The 17,541-nt window shown below is 36.4% G+C and overlaps 1 protein-coding gene across 3 annotated transcripts in view; it reads left to right on the plus strand.

Annotated features, from left to right (window-relative positions):
* SLC4A4 (solute carrier family 4 (sodium bicarbonate cotransporter), member 4) overlaps positions 1-14,306 on the plus strand; it is a 343,922-nt gene extending 329,616 nt beyond the window's left edge. For 2 of the 3 annotated variants that reach the window (XM_011927128.1, XM_011927129.1), the window contains 3 exons: positions 6,024-6,120; positions 9,225-9,304; positions 10,014-14,306. In XM_011927128.1, the coding sequence (XP_011782518.1) occupies positions 6,024-6,120; positions 9,225-9,268 (141 nt within the window). In that variant the 3' untranslated portion in view covers positions 9,269-9,304; positions 10,014-14,306. The remainder of the gene's footprint in view (positions 1-6,023; positions 6,121-9,224; positions 9,305-10,013) is intronic. The other variant, XM_011927127.1, reaches the window with a different exon arrangement.
* The last annotated feature ends 3,235 nt before the right edge of the window (positions 14,307-17,541 follow it).

A 17,541-nucleotide genomic window follows, 5' to 3' on the forward strand; every position in this document is an offset into this window, starting at 1 on the left:
AAAAATAGTAAAATATCAACTTTGGAGAATGTTTTTTTTTTTTTTTTTTTTTTTTTGGCGGAGTCTTGCTCTGTCGCCCGGACTGGAGTGCAGTGGCCGGATCTCAGCTCACTGCAAGCTCCGCCTCCCGGGTTTATGCCATTCTCCTGCCTCAGCCTCCCAAGTAGCTGAGACTACAGGCACCCGCCACCTCGCCCAGCTAGTTTTTGTATTTTTAGTAGAGACGGAGTTTCACCGTGTTAGCCAGGATGGTCTCGATCTCCTGACCTCGTGATCCGCCCGTCTCGGCCTCCCAAAGTGCTGGGATTACAGGTTTGAGCCACCGCGCCCGGCCGGAGAATGTTTTAAATGTACTGCTCTCTAGTGACAAAAGTTGGATCGAAAGAACTCCTTAGAAGTTCTTCCAATTCTTAGATATGATTTCCAACAAATCCTATTTCATTTAAAGTCGGTTTTTTTTGTATTGATATTTACCATTTCCGGCAGATTTCTTGAAGCCAAAGTGTCATACTTGTCTTTTTTCCTCTTCCTCTTCATCCTACCCGTTCCAAAACAAACAAGCAAACATATACATTTGTTCCTAGGCAGTGAATCCAGCTAGGCAATTTGGAGTACATCTGTGCAGTATGTTCTGTGTGTTGAACTCATTATTTAGGGGCTCCACTTAGGAATGTGGTTCTCCTAAGTTTACTTCTTAGTCACAGGGTTTGGGGTCCATGGATATAGGGGGTCACGTGGGGACATGGGAGTTATAGCTATAATATAATATTTATGAGCACAAATAGTAAAAATTATGACTTGCCAACATTTTGAGCCACTCACAGTCATTTTTTAATCTGCCTGGTAGGCTGTGATTAAGGGTTGGCTGCCAACTCATCCATCTATAAGTGCTATTATTTTGGAAAATGTTTGAAATACTGTAATGACTTACTGTTTTTGACATTCTCATAAAGGTAAATGCATGTGGCATCTTTTTCATTATTATTATACTTTAAGTCCTGGGATACATGTGCAGTTCATGCAGGTTTGTTACATAGGTATACACGTGCCATGATGGTTTGCTGTACCTATCAACCTGTCATCTACATTAGGTATTTCTCCTACTGCTATCCCTCCCTTAGTCCCCTACCCCCTGGCAGGCCCCAGTGTGTGATATTCCCCTGCCTGTATCCATGTTTTCTAATTGTTCAACTCCCACTTATGAGTGAAAACATGTGGTGTTTGGTTTTCTGTTCCTGTGTTAGTTTGCTGAGAATGATTATTTCCAGCTTCATCCATGTCCCTGCAAAGGACATGAACTGATCCTTTTTTATGGCTGCATAGTATTCCATGGTGTATATGTCCCACATTTTCTTTATCCAGTCTATCGTGGATGGGTATATGGGTTGGTTCCAAGTCTTTGCTATTGTGAGCAGTGCTGCAATAAACATACATGTGCATGTCTTTATAGTAGAATGATTTATAATCCTTTGGGTATATACCCAGTAATAGGATTGCTGGGTCAAATGGTATTGCGATCTTTGAGGAATCACCACACTGTCTTTCACAATGGTTGAAATAATTTAGACTCTCACCAACAGTGTAAAAGCATTCCTATTTCTCCACATCATCTCCAGCATCTGTTATTTCCTCACTTTTTAATGATTGCCATTCTAACTGGCATGAGATGGTATCTCATTGTGGTTTTGATTTGCATTTGTCTAATGACCAGCAATGATGACCTTTTTTTCATATGTTTGCGGGCTGCATAAATGTCTTCCTTCGAGAAATATCTGTTCATATCCGTTGCCCACTTTTTGATAGGGTTGTTTTTTTCTTGTAAATTTGTTTAAGTTCCTTATAGATTCTGGATATTAGCCCTTTGTCAGATGGATAGATTGCAAAAATTTTCTCCCATTCTGTAGGTTGCCTATTCATTCTGATGATAATTTATTTTGCTGTGCAGATGCTCTGTAGTTTAATTAGATGCCGTTTGTCAATTTTGACTTTTGTTGCCATTGCTTTTGCTGTTTTAGTCATGAAGTCTTTGCCCATGCCTGTGTCCTGAATGGTATTGCCTAGGTTTTCTTCTAGGGTTGTATAGTTTTACATCTTATATTTAAGGCTTTAATCCATCTTGACTTGATTTTTGTATAAGATGTAAGGAAGGGCTCCAGTTTCAATTTTCTGCATATGGCTAACCAGTTTTTCCAACACTATTTATTAAATAGGGACTCCTTTCCTCACTGCCTGTATTTGTCAGGTTTGTCAAAAATCAGATGGTTGTAGATGTGTGACATTATTTTTGAGGCCTCCATTCTGTTCCATTGGTCCATATATCTGTTTTGGTACCAGTACCATGCTGTTTTGGTTACTGTAGCCTTGTGGCATAGTTTGAAGTCAGGTAGTGTGATGCCTCCAGCTTTGTTCTTTTTGCTTAGGATTGTCTTGGCTATATGGGCTCTTTTTTGGTTCCATATGAAATTTAAAGTAGTTTTTTTCTAATTTTGTGAAGAAAGTCAATGGTAGCTTGATGAGGATAGCATTGATTCCATAAATTACTTTGGGCAGTATGGCCATTTTCACCTTATTGATTCTTGTATCCATGAGCATGGAATGTTTTTCCGTTTGTTTGTGTCCTCTTTTATTTCCTTGAGCAGTAGTTTGTTGTTCTCCTTTAAGAGGTCCTTCACATCCCTTGTAAGTTGTATTCCTAGGTATTTTGTTCTCTTTGTAGCAATTGTGAATGGGAGTTCTTTCATGATTGGGCTCTCTGTCTATTATTGGTGTATAGGAATGCTTGTGATTTCTGCACATTGATTTTGTATTCTGAGACTTTGCTGAAGTTGCTTATCAGCTTAAGGAGATTTTGGGATGAGACAATGAGGTTTTCTAAATATGCAATCATGTCATCGGCAAACAGAGACAATTTGACTTCCCCTCTTCCTATTTGAATACCCTTTATTTCTTTCTCTTGCCTCATTGCCCTGGCCAGAAATTCCAATACTAGGTTTAATAAGAGTGGTGAGAGAGAGCATCCTTTTCTTGTGCCAGTTTTCAAAGGGAATGCTTCCAGCTTTTGCCCATTAAGTATGATATTGGCTGTGGGTTTGTCATAAATAGCTCTTATTATTTCAAGATACATTCCATGAATACCTAGTTTATTGAGAGTTTTTAGCATGAAAGGCTGTTGAATTTTATTGAAGGCCTTTTCTGTATTTATTGAGATAATGATGTGTTTTTTGTCATTGGTTCCGTTTATGTGATGGATTATGTTCATTGATTTGCCTATGCTGAACCAGCCTTGCATCCCAGCGATGAAGCCAACATGATCGTGGTAGATTAGCTTTTTAATACGCTTCTGGATTCAGTTTACCAGTATTTTCTTGAGGATTTTCACATCAATGTTCATCAGGAATACTGGCCTGTAATTTTGTTTTTTTGTTGTGTCTCTGCCAGGTTTTGGTATCAGGATGATGCTGGCCTCATAAAATGAGTTAGGGAGGAGTCCCTCTTTTTCTATTGTTTGGAATAGTTTCAGAAGAAATGGTACCAGCTCCTCTTTGTACTGCTGGTAGAATTCTTCTGTGAACCCATCTGGTCCTGGACATTTTTGATTGGTAGACTATTAATTACTGCTTTCATTTCAGAACTTCTTGTTGTTCTATTCAGGGATTCAGCTTCTTCCAGAGTTGGTCTTGGGAGAGTGTATGTATCCAGGAATTTATCCATTTCTTCTAGATTTTCTAGTTTATTTGTGTAGAGGTGTTTATAGTACTCTCTGATGGTAGTTTGTATTTCTGTGGGGTCAGTGGTTATATCCCCTTTATCATTTTTTATTGTGCCTATTTGATTCTTCTCTCTTCTTCATTATTCTGGCTAGTGGTCTATCTGTTTTGTTAATCTTTTCAAAAAACAGCTCCTGGATTCATTGATTTTTCTGAAGGATTTTTTGTGTCTCTATCTCCTTCAGTTCTGCTCTGATCTTAGTTATTTCTTTTCTTCGCTAGCTTTTGAATGTGTTTGCTCTTGCTTCTCTAGTTCTTTTAATTGTGATGTTAGACTGTCAAGTTTTAGATCTTTCCCGCTTTCTCCTGTGGGAATTTAGTGCTATAAATTTCCCTCTAAACACTGCTTTAGCTGTGTCGCAGAGATTCTGGTATGTTGTGTCTTTGTTCTCATTGGTTTCAAAGAACATCTTTATTTCTGCCTTCATTTCGTTATATACCCAGTAGTCATTCAGGAGCAGGTTGTTCAGTTTGCATGTAGTTGTGCTGTTTTGAGCAAGTTTCTTAGTCCTGAGTTCTAATTTGATTGCACTGTGGTCTGATAGACTGTTTGTTACGATTTCCATTCTTTTGCATTTGCTCAGGAGTGTTTTACTTCCAATTATGTGGTTAATTTTAGAATAAGTGTGATGTGGTGCTGAGAAGAATGTGTATTCTGTTGATGTGGGGTGGAGAGTTCTGTAGATGTCTATTAGATCTGCTTGGTCCAGAGCTGAGTTCAAGTCCTGGATATCCTTGTAAATTTTCTGTCTCACTGATCTGTCTAATATTGACAGTGGGGTGTTAAAGTCTCCCACTATTATTTTGTGGGAGTCTCTTTGTAGGTCTCTAAGAACTTGCTTTATGAATATGGGTGCTCCTATATTGGGTGCATATATGTTTGGGATAGTTAGCTGTTTTTGTTACATTGATCCCTTTTTCATTATGCAGTGCCCTTCTTGGTCTTTTTTGATGCTTTTTGGTTTAAAGTCTGTTTTATCAGAGACTAGGATTGCAACCCCTGGTTTTTTTGTTTGTTTTTTTGTTTTGTTTTGTTTTGTTTTGTTTTTGCTTTCTATTTGCTTGGTAAATATTCCTCCATCCCTTTATTTTGAGCCTGTGTGTGTCTTTGAACACATGGTGGGTCTCCTGAATACTGCACACTCATGGGTCTTAACTCTATCCAGTTTGCCAGTCTGTCTTTTAATTGAGGCATTTAGCCCATTTACATTTAAGGTTAATATTGTTTGTGTGTGGCATGTTTATTTTTTTTTTTCTTTTTTGCTTGTTGAATGCATTGTCTTAGTTCTCTAAAAGGATACTGTTGTTCATTAACCTCTTTAGAGTCACCATAAAGGAATTTTCCATGTAGGTAATAGACTTTATGTTAAGCTTTTTTTACCATTAATCTCATTTTATTTATCTTATTTTATTTTCAACTAAAAATCATCTTTTTGGTACTTTCAATGATGAGATATATTGGGTCTTTCAGTTCCAACATAGACTTGGAATCAATATAATGCATTTAAAAGAAACAAAGTGGTAATCTATTATAATTTGGGCTAGGTGGCCTGTTCTTTAAGCAGTCCCATGATTAGCTGCCTGGTTTTGTCATTTCCATTATGATTCTCTGCTTATCTGACCATCATAGACACCTTTTTAAACATTTTATTTTCTTATGTTTTGCTTACATTTTCAGATATCTTTGGCACAAGCTAATTGAAATGAATCTTTACCCATAAAATAGTACTTAGCATAAGAGAGGAAAGTTTATTTTCTAGTGTACATAGAAGGCTTCTTGATAGTAGATATATAAAAAATCTGTCACTTGTTCTAGAAGGAAAGATGGGTCATGATTTTCCTAGAGATGGAGTCAGCATAAACAGAACAAGAATTTCAAGACCGTATTATAACTTTGGAAGTTTCCTAGGTTTAATTTGTTTTTGCATTGAGATCATTTGCTTCACAGATACAACTCATAAACATTGCTGATTGGGAGTCTAAGTGATAGAAAGCTTTACAATTCAGTTGTAGTGATCTCTATTTTGTGTAGTTGTAGCTTTAATGGACTCAATACCATTAACTCAGAAGAGTAGAAAACAAATGTGAGGGAGAAAGAAGGAGTACAGTTAAAAGATAGCAAACTAGAAATAATCATAGGGCTTTTCTCCTTAGTATTAAGTAAATGATTATGTAAAACGGTTTGATCGACACTAGCAGATAGGAAGGGCTGTATAATAAAAACATTCTAAAACCTGTTGTACATTTTTTTCACAGTCTGACTGCCCATACTCAGAAAAAGTACCAAGTATTAAAATTCCAATGGACATCATGGAACAGCAACCTTTCCTAAGTGATAGCAAACCTTCTGACAGTGAGTAGAACTAACCTCTTGCATGCTTGCTTGAATATGATTTGCACTTACAGAGAAAACACTTTAGAATTGCCATCTGCATTAACTTGCCCTCGATTTTGTTTTTCCTTTTTTCTATGAGAAGATTTACACTTAATTGTAATAAAACTTTATTTTTACAAACCCTAAGCTTCGCTCTTCTTTTTATCCATAACCTTTTAAATTTTTATTTGGTAGTCTTTTCCCTTACCCAAATCATCCCCAGTTTTTCCAACTGCTAAATTAATAACCACGTTTTTAATTGATTTTTCTTTTTGTTGGTATTTTGAATTGCAGCTTATAATACTACATCACTGTCACTGTTTGTCTTCCTTAGGTTTTAACTAGTGATCAAATCAGCTCAAAAGAGAAATTGTATCATTGGTCTCTCAGTGATCAATAAATCAATCAATTGTTAATATTGAGAATTTGGAAAAATTTAATTTTGATTAAATTAGCAATCATAAAGTATTAGTACAACTTTCTAGATATAGCTTATATGCATTTGCTTTCTAATCTCTTCATTCTCCCTTTTGCTATTTCAAAATTATTGTTATAACTGCACTGATCTTTCTAGGGTGATAGGCTGGTGGCTATGGTGCAATGGTTTGTGACATTTTTTTCTTCTGTAATTGAATTAACAGGCCATTTAGTAATGTCAGTGACCATTTCAGACTTTCCCAATAGCAGGTAGCAATTGTCATCAAGCTACTTTCTATTTTGTGTTCTCATTGAAGAAAATGCATCCTTTTAGATTCAGATGCACTTCAGAGTACACTGATCTGTTACAGAAAAAGACAGTTAAGATGCTTTTATTTCTATTTTACCAAACCACCTTGACTTCAATAGGAGGTTACTGTTATCAAGAAATGTTTGGAATGAATGTCTATTGATAAAAAATAATGGGTATATTAGTTATCAATCATTGAGTAACAAATTACCATAAAACTTAGCAGCTTAAAACAGCAAACATGTTTTCTTACACAATTCCTGACATTCAGGAATGCAGGGGCAGCTGATTTTGGTTCTGGCTCAGAGTATCTCATGAGATTGCAGTCAGAGCTGTCAAGCTGTCAGCTGGGGCTGAGTCTCTGAAGACTTTTTTTCCAGGAAGAAATGAAAGAATGTATTGAAAATTATATTATACTCCCCGTTGTGGGAGTGGGCCCAAGAATAGGGACTCAAGGGCCCCATTACAAAATTTTGGGGAGTTTACCCTCTACTTGGGGTATGCCCTATGTAAATGAAGAGGATGAAGTAAAGTTACAAACTTGGCCTACACCCCATGGAGAGGATATTTCCTGTCATAGCCAAAGTGTGAATAGGCCTTATGTTCCCTGCCTCCAGACCCTGTTTTCCTGCCTCATCTCCTCAAGGAGAGATGTGATCTCCCTAAATCTTCATGGGAGGCAGAGGGACCAATGGTCTTTTTTCTGTAACTGCTTCATTCTGGCTTGGGGCATACTCCCTACCTATTGGGGATCACTGAACTCTCACCCTGCTCTTAGTCTAATGAAGGCACGGTAGCTTCTTGATGGCCAGGGTGGTGTCTTCAGCTGGAACTGGCTGGAACCTTTGTTGCATGATCATCTGAAGATTGATGGTCTCTAGGCAAGAAGAAATGAAGTTGGTTAAAAAGGGGGAATCTTTTTAAACAAAATTCTGAGAGGCCGTTGTTTTGAACTAAGCTCATGCACTAGGCCCCAAAAGACCAAACCAAAGCAAAATGAAGTCATTTGTGCTAAGGCTATAAGGAAACACATGAATTCTAGAACGGAACAGGTTTTGTTTTTTCTTCTGCAAATCTCTATAACAGATATTCTTGACAGCATAGGTATCCACCCACTAAGGTTCCCATTAAATATTTTAGTCTCTGAAGACTTGGTTGGAGCTGGGGATCTGCTTCCAAAAGCACACTCATGGGGCCCTTGGCATGACGTTTGTTTCTTTACCTGTGGGTATCTCTGTAGGACTGCCCGTGATATGGCCTCCCTCAGAGCCAGTGATAAAAGAAAAAGAAACCAAGACAGAAGCTGCAGTCTTTTATAACTGAATCTCAGAAGTAACAGACCATTACTTCTGTCATATTCTGATGGTTATGCAGCCCCACACTGTTAACACTGGGAAAGAATTACACAAATTCATAAATACCAGGAGACAGGGATCTCTGAGAGCCATCTTGGAGGCTGGCTACCAGCCTGGATTTAAAGAACCAGGAACTAAAGCAGTCTTACCTTTGGTGTCCAGTTTGTAACCTATAACTTGTAACCGAGGCTAATTTCTGCTAACTTAATGGGGTTTGGTTATGAATTTCTTTTTTAATTTAAGCTCCTCAAGCCATGTTCCAACTTCATTTTTTATCTGTGGAGCATTAATAGCAAAAGCACACTTTGACACACATGTGATTAACATGTATATCTTCTGTTGGCATCATAACCTGGTATAGCCCCTTATAAATAAATGTAAAAGCTACTTTTAAAAAATCACTAGCCAGAATTTGAGGCTCATGGAAAAAGTTTATGTGCCAGTTGCCCTTCATCCTCTCAAAACCCCTTTTAAAGGATAAATTGCAAGTTGATATGATATTAGAAGTTTACTTAAACAAAATACACTTGAGCATTTTGCCTGAAATGTTTCCTAATGTCATGTTTATCTTTATAATCCATGATGAAAGAACAGAACTGATAGAAGTAGTGTTGTAGTATGAGTAAGTACCTCAAAGAAAATCTTTTTTTTTCCTTATGAACAACAGCAGGCAAACTTAGGAATGCTGAAGATGGAAAGAAATCCAAAAGCAAGCCTTAGACAGTAAGAGAATGTTGTCACCCTCTAAAAATGATTTGCTTTTTATTCTTCTCACTGACAAGATAGCAGTGATCCATCCCAGAAAACCTAACGTAAAGGAAACGAAGTGATTTTGTCTTCATCACACTAGAGTCTTAGCTTAATACATTTTTTATTGAAATGCCTAAACTTGTCTTTTTACTCTTACCAGTTATGGAAGATGCATCAATTTTGTGAAGATTTTTGTTTTATACTTCACTATAGACGTACTATTTACATTTTTTGAAACCTTTATTTTCCAGGAGAAAGATCACCAACATTCCTTGAACGCCACACATCCTGCTGATAAAATTCCTTTCCTTCAGTCACTCGGTATGCCAAGGTAAAGGACAGCCCAGTATTTTATGTTGTTCTGTGGAATAATTGCCCCACACAAATGTAGTTAATGGTGGGTTATTGACATAACTTCTTGTTCTCCTTCCTCTCTATGATTTCTCTTAAATAAATTACCCAGTGACCAAAACTTGCTCCAGCTTTTACTAGTAGAAAGCATTCTAAGAGACCTACTTACTCTTACAAATAAGGGAATCTTTCAGTATCATGAAGTTACAACCCAGGATCAACATTAGCTCTTTTAATTTCAGTATCATCCCTGATTTGAAGGGGTGTAACTGGCACTTTCTGACAGTTCTTCTCCAGTGGTTTCTTTCCCTCTTAACAAAGTTCCAGAGATTTCAGGTTCTACTCGATTTTCTGAAATCTCTGAATGTTTTTGTTATGTCAGTCTTGTTGTCTTTTAATTTCTGACAGCATTACCCACATGTATCTTTTTCCCTTTTGTGTTTGTTGTTTTTATTGTTTATTTATTCTAGGTATGAGATCTTATGAAATTTTTTTACTTGAATTTCTTGACTCTACTGATAACCTTCATCCCATTTAAAGTGTTTGTTTTTAATACACAAAGAGAATATAAGTATTAAAAGAGAACAAGGAAGGACATACTTGACTTCTATACAATGCATAAACATTTGACAGATGATGAAGGAAATCTGATTTACTTACTACTTTTTTTTTTTTTCCTTTTTCTCTAGTCCTCCTAGAACTCCAGTAAAAGTTGTGCCTCAAATTAGAATAGAACTTGAGCCTGAAGACAATGATCATTTCTGGAGGAGCAAGGGAACAGAAACTACATTGTAACCTGTTTGTCTTTCTTAAAACTGACATTTGTTGTTAATGTCGTTGGTTTTTGTTTGGCTGTTTGTTTATTTTTTAACTTTTATTTTGTCTCAGTTTTTGGTCACAGGCCAAATAATACAGCGCTCTCTCTGCTTCTCTCTTGCATAGATACAATCAAGACAATAGTGCACCGTTCCTTAGAAACAGCATCTGAGGAATAGCCCTTTTGTTCTTAAACTTTCAGTTGTGTCCTCTGATAACCAGATTCTTCTGTCACTCAAGACACAGACACACACAGGCCCTGCCCTTTGCCTCTATTAAACAGAGGATGCAAGCATTAAGGATTTTATAACATGAAAATATTGAAGGAACTTAAAACTTTAGCTTTGGGGCTGTGCTTACTGGCTTGTCTTTGTCTGGTAGAACAAACCTTGACCTCCAGACAAGAGTCCCTTCTCATTTATAGAGCTCTCCGGGACTGGAAAAAGTGCTGCTATTTTAACTTGCTCTTGCTTGTAAACCCTAATCTTAGAGTTATCAAAAGAAGAAAAACCTGAAGGTACTTTACTCCCTATAGAGAAACCATTGCCATCATTGTAGCAAGTGCTGGAATGTCCCTTTTTTCCTATGCAACTTTTTTTAACCCTTTAATGAACTTATCTGTTGAGTACATTGAAGAATATTTTTCTTCCTAGATTTTGTTGTTTAAATTATGGGGCCTAACCTGCAACTTATTTTTTGTCAATTTTTAAAACTTTTTTTTAATTACTGTAAAGAAAATGAATTTTTTCCTGCAGCAGGAAACATAGTTTTGAGTAGTTCTACCTCTTATTTGTAGCTGCCAGGCTTTCTGTAAAAATTGTATTGTATATAATGTGATTTTTACACATACATACACACACACAAATACACAATCTCTAGGGTAAGCCAGAAGGCAAGATCAGATTAAAAGCACCATGTTTCTAAGCATCAATTTTTCCCTTTCTTTAAAAGAAACTTAACTGTTCTATGAAGGAGATTGAGGGAGAAGAGACGAACTCCTATGTCATGAGAAGAACCAATGTTCTGATAATAGTAGCATCTGTGTGCAGATGCTGATTGTATGACCACGTCAGTGTCCTATGCAGTATTGTTAGACATTTTCTCATTTTGAAATATTTGTGTGTTTGTGTATGTGCTCTGTGCCATGGTTGGTGCATATATGTGCAATGTTAGAAAGCAAAAGAGTGACGGTAGGCAGAGGGCAAAGTCATTGAGTCTCTTGTGCCAGTTTTCATAAAACCCAAACCACATATGAAAAAATCCATTAAGGGTCCAAGAAGTCTGTCCATATGAAAATGAGAGTAAATATAGTTTATTTCCCAGATATCAGTCATTATAATTGATATAATAGCTCGTACATGCAATATAAAATTCATAGGAGTATTAATAGCCCATTTACATGTCTATAAAATGTAACGGGATTACAGAGCTGCAGAGTACAGTGTAACGGTACTCTCATGCACTTTTTCAGGATGCAAAGGCAATTATTCTTTGTAAGTGGGACTTTTAGAACACATTAGTGTACATATATGTATGTATATTTCAAAGTACCACACTGAAAGTTAGACATTTATTAACCAAATTCAACATGATATTTAAAGGTTGTTTTTAATATGATACATTACATATTGTGAATGTATATTAAAAAACATTTTAAATGTTAAAATTACAATTTTGAATTCATATAACCACAACTGTGATATATCCTAACTATAACCAGTTGTTGAGGGTTATACTAGAAGCAGAATGAAACCACATTTGTTGGTTTGATAATATGCACTTATTGATTCCCACTCATTGTTATGCTACTTAAATTATTATTCTGTCTCCTTGTAATTTTGATTACGAAAATGTTATTATCCTGAGTTAGTTGTTACTTTTACAGTAACTGATACTCCTAAAACTTTTAATTTATACAAATTAGACAATAATGACCCCAAATTTTTCATTAAAATAATAGTGGCAAATTATATGTTATGGTGTTAAAACCTCACCTGCCAGATTCTGGCTTCACATTTGTATTTAGGGCTATCCTTAAAATGATTATTCTGTATTATCTAGCTTTCTATTACTCTAATATAAACCAGTATAAGAAGACTTTCCCTTTTTCTTTACTCACAGAAGCATCAATAAATTGTTTAAAAACCATGTATAGTTTCAGCTGAACCTGTGATCTTGTTAAGTTAAAGGTACTTTTGTTTACTTTTATAAAAGCTCTAGATAAAACATTTTTTTTCTGATCACGAATCAAGTATCTGTGGTTCATGCCCGTCTCTATACCTATCAAAGAACTCCTGAAGCAACTTAACTCATCATGTCAGCCTGTGAGTAGAGGTGAAACCTATGTGTACCTCTGTTTATGATCCATATTGATATTTATGACATGAACACAGAATAGTACCTTACATTTGCTAAATAAACAGTTAATATCAAATCCTTTCAATATTCTGGGAACCCAGGGAAGTGTTTAAAAATGTCATTACTTTCAAAGGAACAGAAGTAGTTAACCAAACTAACAAGCAAAACCTGAGGTTTGCCTGGTGACACCAAATTATCAGTATCTTAGCTAAATTTACCCATTGCCTAAGAGTGAACCAGATTTGGCGGTGGTTTTGTTTCTATGCAAACTGGACACAAATTACAACAGTACATTTTTTTATAAGTGTTTCTCCCTTTTCTCCGTAATGTGACTCGCAGAGATAAAGGATTCAAAAGATAAAGACAAAGTCCGCTTAGAGTTGTTAACCAGAAAGTCCTGGCTGTGGTTGCAGAAACACTGTTGGAAGAAAAGAGATGACTAAGTCAAGCGTCTGCCTTATCAAAAGAGCAAAAATGCATCTGGTTTTGTGTTTGGGAGACAAATATCTTGGACACACTGTTTTCCTTGATAAAAGTCATCTTCTCTACTGTGTGAAATGAATACTTGGAATTCTAATTGTTTTGTGTGCCGGGGCAGTAATGTCCCTGCCTCATCTCCCAATCAAGGTTGAGGAGTGGGGCTGGGGAGAGGACTTAACTGACTTAAGAAGTAGGAAAACAAAAACCTCTCTCCTCAGCCTTCCACCTCCAAGAGAGGAGGAAAAACAGTTGTCTGCTGTCTGTAATTCAGTTTGCGTGTATTTTATGCTCATGCACCAACCCATACAGAGTAAATCTTTTATCAACTATATACTGGTGTTTAATAGAGAATGATTGTCTTCCGAGTTTTTTGGTTCCTTTTTTAACTGTGTTAAAGTACTTGAAATGTATTGACTGCTGACTATATTTTAAAAACAAAATGAAATAATTTGAGTTGTATTACAGAGGTTGACATTGTTCAGGGATGGGACAAAACCTTCTTCAATCCTTTTCATACTACTTAATGATTTTGGTGCAGGAACCTGAGATTTTCTGATTTATATTTCATGATATTTCACATCTGCTCTTCACAGCATGAGCATGAAGCCCAGTGGCACCAAGTGGCTGGGTACAATCAAGTGATATTTTATAGCACTTCACTATCTGAAAGGCCATGAGTTTTCAGATGATTTCATTGAGCTTCATTGCAGCCTAAAATTTTAAAAAAGTTTTGTAATATGCTAACCAGTCAAGTTGTGTTTTGACCAGAGATTTAGATATGTCCATTTTCCTGGCTCATTTCATTGTGCTCTATGGGTACGTATAAAAAGCAAGAATTCTGTTTCCTAGGCAAATATTGCAACTCAGGGCTAAAGTCATCCAGTGAAACTTTTAGAGCCAGAAGTAACTTTGTCCCAGTCCTACAATGTGAAAAGAGTGAATAGTTGCCTCTTTTTAGCCATTTTCATGGCTGGTACATATTCGTACACATTACTTTTCAGAATCAATACGCACTTTCAGATATTCTTATTTTTATTCTCTTAAGTCTTTATTAACTTTGGAGAGAGAAATGATGCATCTTTTTATTTTAAATGAAGTAGATCAACATGGTGGAACAAAATGATAAAGAACAGAAAACATTTCAATATATTACTAATAACTTTTTCCAATATAAATCCTAAAATTCCTATAACATAGTATTTTACAGTTTTATGAAGCTTTCTATTGTGACTTTTATGGAATTAAGAGATGAAGAAGATGAGATATTTTAGCATTTATATTTTTCAAAATTATATGTATACTTAAAATAAAGTAACTTTATGCATTTATGAGTGTCAAGTGTTTCTGTTCAATGCCTCAAATAATTGTTAAATGCCTACTATTTTACTTCTTTGGGCGATGCAGGGAATACAAAGATGATCAAGTCAGAGTCCCTGTCCCCACGTTGCTTTAGTTACTCCAGGCAGGAGGATAAAATGAGTGTCCAAATTATATTTTTTAAAAAAGCTTATAAGAATTATCTAAGTATTAATGAAATGTTATTATGCAAAGAATCAAAGCAAGAAAAAATAGGTCCAACTAAGAGTGATAGGAATTTTTTTTTGAGAAGATAGTATTGTCTTCTTTTATAAAGTTCGTGAAATATAAAATACCACTTTCTTGAATTCAGGATGTGGTATACAGTAAATTAATTCTCAAAACAAAACAAAAAACTGCTAAGCATAATAAGTACTTATTAAAAAATAATTGTTCAAATGAATGAAATCTTAGAATGATTTTTAACAGAAGATACATTATATGCACTTTTGCTAGGTCTGTCCAAGGTTTTGTGTAATATTTAAAACTCTCTAGGTAGCTTCAGTCCAAAATTAGAATCAGAGAATGGTGGTGTTGGGTTGGGGGGTGGGTACCGAATAATAGAAGTGATGAAAGAGAACTTCTGGTTGCAGTAAAAGGTGATGTAAAAACAAAAATAATAAAGTGGTGACATTGGCTCAGTCTTTCCATCTGAAAACTTAACGGAGATAATCCCTCTGAGTATGAGGGGACTGATAGTGGTGATGATAATGGGGGCTAGGGAATGGGATTTGGATTTTATCATTGAGCTGAAAGAAGCAGCAGAAGCCACACACAGAATGGATTCTAATATGGGAGAATTTGTATCTTCAGCATACACACAGAAGATTCATTAAATAATATTGTCATGCGTAACAATAAAAGTCAAGAAATTAGATCAAATTATATTTAGTATATTATGAAAAAAATTATACTTTTGCATATGTTTTTGCATTTTTACCAACCTTCATTATGCTATATAGCCTACCTGTCCCCTCTGAGAACTAGGAGGTAGAACACAAAACCCTCTGAGATACCAAATCTTCTTTCTCAAGGTCTAGGCATGACAGCTTGAGCACCTTAGATCTCAAATCCTTTCAGAATATATTTATGCTCATTTAATTCAAAATGTTAACAAGCTCAGTCATCTATAGATTTTTTTAAATGGAGGAAATTAGAAACAACAGAGAAAATTATTGATAAGAGAATTGATGTAGCAAGAATAGCTTAGTCTTAACAGGAAGAAAGAAGATACTTAAAGACTGTATAAAGTATATTCAAATACTTAAGAACTGGGTTATTTGGTTCAGAGGCAGGACACCACAACTGGTCTTTTATATTGACTGAAATCCACTGATTAAATTATTAACCTGATTAAATATCTTAAAGGTAAAAGTAAATTGTAATTAGTGGTCTGAATAATGATTTAGGAACATCAAGAAAATACTAATCCATATTTGATTTTTGTTCATTCATCCTTGATAAACATTGAATGAGGTAGTTGCTGAAGAACCAAAACTAAGACATGACTCTTAATTTCAAGTAACCATCAAATGAGAAAGAAAGACGTGCAGTCAAAGTAGTACAATAAAAATTTATAAGCACTATAATAGAAGTATGTGCTGGGTACTGAGGATGTCCAAATGAGGAAGTTAACAATTCTTTATGGGAATAAGAGGCCAAATTGTCAGGAAGTCTGAAAGCAATCTGTTTTTGTGTGTGTGTGAGCAAGTGTTTGCCAGACAAATAGTCTGAAGTGGAATTAAGAACGTGGTTAAAGACATTTCAGGCCGGGCGCGGTGGCTCAAGCCTGTAATCCCAGCACTTTGGGAGGCCGAGACGGGCGGATCACGAGGTCAGGAGATCGAGACCATCCTGGCTAACCTGGTGAAACCCCGTCTCTACTAAAAAAAAAATACAAAAAACTAGCCAGGCGAGGTGGCCGGCGCCTGTAGTCCCAGCTACTGGGCAGGCTGAGGCAGGAGAATGGCATAAACCCGGGAGGCGGAGCTTGCAGTGAGCTGAGATCCGGCGACAGAGCGAGACTCCGTCTCAAAAAGAAAAAAAAAAAAGGACATTTCAAACCCGGAAGCTGTAAGACAAAATGGTGCAGGCAGAGAATTGCCATTCATTTGTTCTATTACTGACTTAATAATAATGGGACATCTGTGTACCAGACTCTTTGTTTAGTTAAAGCAGTGAACAACAACCAAAAAAAGATATAATCCCTGCCCTAATGAATTGTGTGTTTTAGAAGAGGAGATATATAATAAATAAACTTAAAAATTGTAAATACAGTATTATGAATTACAATAAGTGTTGTAAAAGGATGGGGAAATGGGAGAATAAACCTGACTAATGGATACTGGGTGGACCTTGGAGGGATAGTTGAGTGGAGACCTGAAGCATGTGTGGAAGAAGGCAGGTAGACGGTGAGAAGATTGGCCTAGGCAGAGGAAACACCATGGAAGTTAAGACAGAAGGGGCTGAAGGAGAAAGAGAATGTGGAAAGTTCAAGGAACAGTATATTTTTGTGGAGACTAAGTACCAGCATATCTGACTGAACACACTGGCCAGTTAGGAGCTTGTGGTCTGACCAGGGAAGGTCTGAACGAGGCTTTTCAGAGATGATAGTTTCTGAGAAAACAAGGTCCGTGATGTGTTTCCTGGAGACAGTGTACATCTCAGCAATGTTTGACACCATGGTACCCTTCCTGCAGCTCAGAGTCTGGCCTGACATTAAAGGGCAGTGGCAATCTGTTAAGGGTTTTTGGAAGAGAAACAGCTCATCGGGATTTGCCCAGAATAAGGAATAGATTGGAGAGGTGCTGGACTGAGGCAGACTGACCAATGGAAACCATTGCAATAATCCAAATGAGGGATGATAGTGGGATTGATCCAGAGTTAGGCTTTGCCAGGAGGGTGCATCAGATGGGCAGCAGAGCTTCTGGACACTTCTGTCTCCTGGGTTTTCTCATATATTTATGCCTAAATCTTCTTAGAATTTTTCACACTTTTTTATTTCTTCTTCAAACAAATTGTCAGTGTTTAAGTCCTTTGTCTCTCTCTTTCTTCTTAGGTGCTTTTGTGAGCTCCCCTTCCTCTTGTCTGTTTCATACTTGTATTCTTCCAGGTTTCTGCCCAAGGCATGACTCTTACTCCTCTTGTTCTGTCACAGCAATGGTACTCATTTGAAGCCACCTATATGTCTTCAAATAGCATCCATAT

Source organism: Colobus angolensis, unplaced genomic scaffold, assembly GCF_000951035.1.
Source record: "Colobus angolensis palliatus isolate OR3802 unplaced genomic scaffold, Cang.pa_1.0 Scaffold70, whole genome shotgun sequence".
NCBI classification, from domain to species: domain Eukaryota; kingdom Metazoa; phylum Chordata; class Mammalia; order Primates; family Cercopithecidae; genus Colobus; species Colobus angolensis.